General features: G+C 44.9%; 1 protein-coding gene and 1 non-coding gene across 2 annotated transcripts; both read right to left on the bottom strand.

The window, feature by feature from the left end:
* Positions 1-1,534: 1,534 nt before the first annotated feature.
* LOC123155045 (U1 spliceosomal RNA) lies at positions 1,535-1,697 on the bottom strand. Its single transcript, XR_006477177.1, has one exon. It is a non-coding gene; the product is annotated as a U1 spliceosomal RNA (small nuclear RNA).
* Positions 1,698-3,806: 2,109 nt separating this feature from the next.
* Positions 3,807-4,988, bottom strand: LOC123146887 (uncharacterized). The gene is made up of 3 exons (XM_044566155.1): positions 4,798-4,988; positions 4,565-4,714; positions 3,807-3,988 (listed from the first exon to the last, which is right to left on the bottom strand). The coding sequence occupies exons 1-3, from the start codon at positions 4,969-4,971 to the stop codon at positions 3,890-3,892; spliced, it is 423 nt and encodes a 140-aa protein (XP_044422090.1). The 5' UTR covers positions 4,972-4,988; the 3' UTR covers positions 3,807-3,889.
* Between the last annotated feature and the right edge of the window lie 2,390 nt (positions 4,989-7,378).

A 7,378-nucleotide genomic window follows, 5' to 3' on the forward strand; every position in this document is an offset into this window, starting at 1 on the left:
AGCTCTTCCATCCCGCTTCACCTGCCGCATGACCATGGCTATGCTTGGAGTGACGCCATCGAAGACCATAGCGTTTCGGTGCTTCCACAGTTGCCAAAGACCAAGCAGGATGATGGCCCTGGACGTCCTGATGCCAAGGCCTTGCTTGTCTCTACCTTGGCACCAGGCGGAGAGCACCTCCGTCCCGCTAGGAACCCATGTCGGCTTCTGCAGGGCATGACAAATGTGCGTCCAAACTTCTCTCGAGAAAACATACGTTAGTAGAATAAGGTTAATGGTTTCTTCCTTCTGGTTGCAGAATGGGCAAGAGTCCTGGTGCGGTAGCCCCCTCCTTGCAAGCCTGTCAGACGTCCTACACCTGTTATGAAGGGCCAACCATGAGAACTTCCGGCATTGCAAAGGTGCCCTAGATTTCCACGAGAAGTCTACCGTGGGAGCGACCTCTCGGCCTGCAAACTTGGCCGCGTACGCCGATCTTACTGAGAACACGCCGCCTCTCTCCCAGGACCATGTGGCCACATCTGGGATGCCCTCCCGTAGCTCAACGTCACTGATCCTGGTCCACAACCGAAGATACTCTCTGATAGTTTCGATCTGTAGGTCCGGCCCAATATCTCTTGCCCATGTGTTGCCCACAATGGCATCGGCCAACGTCCGAGCATGTCTCAGCCTAGGCAGCATAGCACCGTAGACCGCCGGGGCCAACTCTTGGATGCAGTACCCATCGAACCACCGATCCTCCCAGAAGAGTGTGTTGCATCCATTGCCCAATTGCATCCGAATCGCTGTCTTGTATAGTTGCATGGATTCCTTTGGCACCGAGATCCTGAACTCATGCCAACACCTGTCCTCCCCTGCTCGTTTCAACCATGGCCACCACGCCTGCATGGCGATATTCATCCACCTCAGGTCCGGCACTCCAAGGCCACCATCCCATTTGGGCGCGCACACCGCCGTCCAAGCCACAGAGCAATTGCCACCCCTTGCTTCCTTCTTCCCGCACCACAGAAAAGCACGTATGATCTTGTTGATGACGTTGATAGTTTTCGCGGGCAATTCCATGGCCATCATTGCATGTACAGGCATTGCGCTGAGGACCGAAAGCACGGGGAGGAGGCGTCCACTTTTGGGCAATGTTGATGCCCGCCAGATTGGCAGGCATGCTTCGAGCCGATCCACCAGATACTGCAGTTGCGAGGCCGGCTGTTTTCGCAATGATAGTGGCAAACCAAGGTACTTGCACGGAAAACCTCCCACCAAGCAGCCAAGAATATCTCCTACCTCCTGAATCTGTTGTTGCGAGCAGCGAATGGGGTTGACAGCGCTCTTCCTTATGTTCGCTTGCAAACCCGATGCCATCCCAAAAACCTGGAGTATTGTTCGGCAACCCACTACATCTGCGACATGCGGTTTTAGAAAGATTAGCATTATAAGAAAACAATAGACTTTATTAAATTCAAAATAAGGTTTGCACCAAGGGAAAAGAACAAGAATAGAACACAAAAAACTAAACAAAATTTGAATTCAAAATTTGACAGGGGCCGGGCGAACGCTTGCCCCCTCTATCACAAATTACAACGTCCACTCTCCCCGCAAAGGGGAGATGGTAGATCAACGCACACACCATGTGCAATGTGAGCCGTTAACCTAGGCCATAAGCTTTATTGATCGCCCATAGACCCCGTCCAGGTAAGTATGTTTCAAAGTCGTCCTACCCTCCAATTATATACTTGTCTTCCTCGTGCGGATCTTCATAATCTTCCCGTGTGGTACTAAACAAAATGCAATTACCTTGGGGCTTGGGTTTGGGTGGCCTGATTAATCTCGAACCGATCGTACCAGGGCCGGGCCCATAGGTGTACAGAATGCGCGGCCCGCACAGGGCCCATAAATTCTGGGGGCCCTAAATTTTTACATAGGCCTAAAAAATTGTATAGCGGTTCCTGGTGTTGGGCCACGATTGGCGCTGGAAAGCTATCGCCTCCACGTGAGTAGAGGCATCGATCGTCCGCAGGCCGCTGCTCGATCGGAAACGGGATCGTCAGATCTATCGCAAAAGCCACTCGCGTCCCTACAGCCTACAGGAATCCTGCCGCCGGCGACGGCCGACATGGCGAGTTGGCGAAAGTTCCTCTCTTCTCGTCAAAACAAAATCAATCTCATCCAGACTCCAGAGCGCTGGCGCAGTTCCTCTTGCTATGCAAATTCAGTTTATGTGCTACGGGAATCTTGTTGATGACGTACGAGTAGCTCAGTGATTCAGTATTGTTGAGTGTTGTCCGAAATTCATTCCTCTTGCTAAGCAAATTCAGTTTATGTGCTCTGAAGAATATTTTATTTCAAACTTGCCAGGTTCTGCGCATACGCATATCAGCTCTTTCATTCTGCAATTAAGGATGTGAGCCATTGATCTAGGCTACGTGCACTAGTGCAGAACCGGGCTATAGCATCGGTTCGGTAACCGGCACTAAAGTGTGTGGACTAAAAGTTCCCCCCTTTAGTACCGGTTCCGCACGAACCGGTGCTAAAGGGCAACCACGTGGCACGAGTCAGCTCCGGGGACAGGGAGCCCTTTAGTACCGGTTGGTGACACCAACCGGTATTAAAAGGTTGGGGGGTTTTGGATTTATGATTTCTTTTTTATTTAATTTTGTGGTTTCCATTTAATTCTTTTTTGTTTGCTGCTATTCTACGATACGACATTGTACACGTTATGCATATATATAAATAGAATTTTGAATAGAACCGATCACATATATACTCCTAATTGGTGCATTCGTCTTTTGTACTCCCAAGAAGCAAACAACCACGCAAGAAAAAACAGAATTGATGCATGGAACGACCGCACACATGCATGCGTCTCGTTGATCCTAAAATTAAGGGATTCAATACCATACGCCTAATCCATCCACATGCATACACTGTTTAGCAAAAATAGAATCCATACATTTTTTATGTCTCTGCAAGAAAAAAGGGATATACTATTGTTTTTATTGAGTATATACTACTTTTATCCAATTGAGTGTGTACTGCATTTTTTATCGAGTATATTCTTTTTTTTTGCGGGTACCGTATATACTGCTTGGTTTCATAAATACTGTGTCTTTTTTTCAGTTAGAAAGAGGTATGTACTGATTTTATTGAGTATATACGACTTTTATCCTAATGAGTTCGTACTGCCTTTTATATAAGTATATACATATTTTTTTGTGGGTAGAGTATGTACATCATTACATGCTTGGTTTCATAATATGCATATACTGGGACTGTTGATGAGTACGTATGCCTGTGATCAAAAGAAGTATGTACTGGTTTTATTGAGTATATACTACTTATATCCAAATGAGTGTGTACTACCTTTTTTATGAGTATATACAACTTTATTTTGAGGGTAGAGTATATACTGCTTGGTTTCGTAATAGGCATATAATAGGTTTTTTTTTCCTTCGGAAGGACCATGTACTACTAGTACTTCATCACCAAAAACTGAAAGAAGTATATACTGCCCGGCAACTTTGTCCTTGTGTGTTAATCTAATGGGTATATACTGCTTGGTTTCATAATAGGCATATTTACTTAGCAAACAGAGGATTGTCGATTAGTAGTATATACAGTACTATGTACTTTGGCAAGCAAGGAGAATGCACAATGGAATTTATCTGATATACTTCAAAAAGAAGTATCCATATTTTTTTAACCGAGTAAGGGGCATCACAGTACATGTAAACAAAAATCACTCTGCTTCTTCAGAGATTTATCAAGTGGCACCATGGTTAACAGGTTACGTGATCCATTGATACATGATGTATAGAAATTTGCATCTTAATAGAAACATGTACACCGACTAAGCAAACTGGACTATGCAACACTTTTACATCTTCAAAAAGGCTTAAATGCACCAAAACTGAAGAGAAAAAGGGCATCTCTTCCAGCAAGCTTCAGATAACATCACATGTACTTTTGGAGGTCGAATATAATGGAGGTGCTCCTATGGAAAACAGTTACAACATAAGTTAGACTTGATTCAGAAACAATACTGAATTGGGTACTATGAGAAAAGAAACAGAAAAAAGAGCTTCAGAAATTGTTTACACCAGAAACTATAAGTAACCTGATCTACGTAATTTGTTAAGATGTTTAACATTAACATTTTAATTAGGTAGATTGGGTGACACAGGGTGCTTCTCATCTGGTTCTACAATTAATTTGGCCGGTGGCCGTGACAGTTAAACAGAGAACTGAACAATATACTGACAAACATACTCAGTTACTCACTTTACCAGAATTTGCACTAGCGGGATGATGAGTCGGTCTCATATCCTCGCTAAAGTTGAGATGAATATACCCATTATTTGGCATCGCTAATACATCGGCCACTCCATTATAAGAAATATTACAAAAAATACTGCACGCAACCAAGTCGTACCAGATCTATGATGTTTCTGCATAGTTGCCTCAAAGAAAGATTTAGAAGAAGAGCGGCTAAAATCAATGCCGCTCTAGGAGAGGAATTGTTGCTGCGAGGAATTTTGTATGATGATAGCGAGGAAAATCGATCAGGTACCTGACAAGTGATCGGTGGACTCCAAAGCTGCCTGCGGTTGGAGAACTCGGAGACTTGGAATAGACTTCTCCATCGACCAGTAAGATTGTTTTCACGGATGTCACTCTGTTGTTGGCGACGCGGAAGGCAGTGGTCGCCGATTCCAGCCACCTAGAAACCGTCAGAGAATGAGAGTTGAGTGCCTCTGTACAAGATCTGATTTCGAACAGGAGAGTAGCACGCCCGAAACAAACCTGGTCAGTCAGGCCACAGTTGGCTGGAGAGAAGATGAGCTGTTGCCAATGGAGGCTGCTGCCGAGCGAGCTCCTTTCCCTTGGAGGCCGATGTAGTCCTCCATCCGTGCGAGCCGTCGCCGCCGCAACATAATGCCAATGAGACGGGAGTAGAGATGTATAAGCCCAACGCATATAGAAACACCTGAAAAATCGGAGCAATGGCCTGTGTTTGTTGGTGGAGTTTTTTTCACTTATTATTCCATTAACTAAAAGCTAAATGACTTTCAGCGGTAGAATTCCATTGCGCCAACGACCACCACCTGGGTAGGAGTACGTACTCCTAAGAGTACCAACCCATTTTCCTATATATATTCCTAATTGATGCATTCGGAGCCAGTGGCATTAGACTAATTGGTGTCTTCGGAGCACGATGACAATTGAAAGTGGTTCATGGGGGCGGTAGCGGGTAATACTATTCTTCGTTCATATCTATGACCTGGTCGAGCAAAAATCCCGCTATTTCCTCTTTGCTTGTATGCGCTCCGTTGGTAGTAGCTTGTCCGCACCTCTCTGAACTGTTAAGAAGGAGATCAATATGCATGTGTATTAGTTGTGTGACTAGATATCGATAATGATGTAAAAATTGTGAATAGTGTTCTAACAAACATACCCAGTCCTGTCTTTGAGATCTGCTCCTTTCGGACGCCATCATGCGAATGTTCTCGCAAATGTAGTATCCACACAGATTATTCACCGGCGCCTGCTTTAGGGCCTTTACGAGAATATAATTTGATCAGATAATAATTAATCAAGCATGATAATTAAAGAGATGGCAGCTAGCTAGCTACTACTACTTAATTACTTACCTTGGGTCGATACCATTTCAGGTTTTGTTTCCATTGGCCTGGAGTGACGTTGATGAACTTTGCCCAAGCCCTGCCCGCCGACAAAGAAAATAAATAAAGGGGTTATTAAATAGTTGTTATCAGAAAATGACGAACTAATTAAATAGACCGAGATATAGTTAATAATGATTGAAATTACCTGTTTACGATGGTGTAGTCACTTTGTTTTTTAAGTAGTGAGTCCAGTACTTCAACTGTTCCTTCATCAACTTTAATGATTAACAAGATTCAGTGAAAACTGCATGCACACACGTTTGCATGTCTTAATTAAGCGGGCATATATATGTAAGCAAAAACATGTAGCTAGCTAGTAAAAAAACGGAATTTGTAGTACAAGACAGTGTGACTCACAAGAAGTTGTAAGGAAGTAGTATATCTTCATTGTATTTGAGACGCTTGAAGAACTCTAGCATGCTTTTCTCTACACTTGCTCGATAATATGTATCTAATTTTCATGTGTATTCATTAATAGTATTTGGGTCAATGAACCCAATGCCATAGCGTGCACTTTTTTTCATTTCATACATCTTCATCCTGCATAATACCACAGAAAAAAATATAGTGAGGATAATTACAGGTAATGATTGATCAAAATGATCACTACAGCTAGCTTGAGACTTAAATTACAGAAAGAAATCACTTACAGACAATAGCAACTGACGATAGATTTGTCGAGTGCGTCTTGATTGTATAACAGAAATAGTTCTGAATACTCAACAGACACAGCTTTCTCATAGAAGTAATGATCCTTCTTAACATTCACCATGAGGGACTCTCGATTGGAAATCTTGGTAATGTTCATGTACCATTGATGCAATTCATACATTCTCGTTGGGAGCTTCTTGACCTCGTCTGGCTCGACTAAAGGTTGGCCCCGGACATATTTCTATTTTATTTCCTCCTCTCTAAGCGGAGACATGGGCTCGATATCGAGGAGTTGTCCAACAGTGATCATGAGCCTTTTAGCCTGCTCAATATGCTCCTCGGTTATTACCACATCGCCCAGTCCGGGAACGTTAACGGTTTGCCCACAATAATATTGGGCGCGCGTACTCTCATGTGTTGTTGGCACAACAAGCGGGGGAATTGATTGCGCCGCTTGTTCTCCCAGCCGGGGAACGGTTTTACCGCTCCTTTTGCCAGTTGATTTGCTCGAGCTCGAGCTCGCCTCATTCTGTAGACGTGCTCGATTTAACTTCCTGAGGTGGCGCTCATAGTCTGTGTCAATAGGCTTGGGAGCTGGTGCTCTAGCCATACGAATGAAGTGGTCAATGTTTTCCTCAGGTACTTTCGCCCTTGGCGGCGGTGGCGGTTTCGGTGCAAAATTGGCTTCCACATGGGCCTTCACTATGGATGCGTTTTCCTCCTCGGACATGTCATAAGGCCTCTGCGGAAGAACTGCGAGGCTTGGACCATATTGAAATCGCTTGCCTCCGCCTGTACCTCCCGTACTACCTCGACTTGTACCGTTGCGCACCATAGCTGCGGCGACTCTCTTCCGTGATTGCTGAGGCGGCGGAGACGGCTGACGTGGCTGAGTTGGAGGACGAGTGGCCTGAAGCTATGCCGGACTTGGAGGAGGAGTGGCCTGAAGTTGTGCCGGACTTGGAGGAGGAGTGGTCTGACGCTGTGTCGGACTTGGAGGAGGAGTGGCCTGACGCTTTGCCGGACTTGGAGGAGGAGTGGCCTGAAGC

The sequence above is a fragment of the Triticum aestivum genome, chromosome 7A (assembly GCF_018294505.1).
Source record: "Triticum aestivum cultivar Chinese Spring chromosome 7A, IWGSC CS RefSeq v2.1, whole genome shotgun sequence".
NCBI lineage: Eukaryota > Viridiplantae > Streptophyta > Magnoliopsida > Poales > Poaceae > Triticum > Triticum aestivum.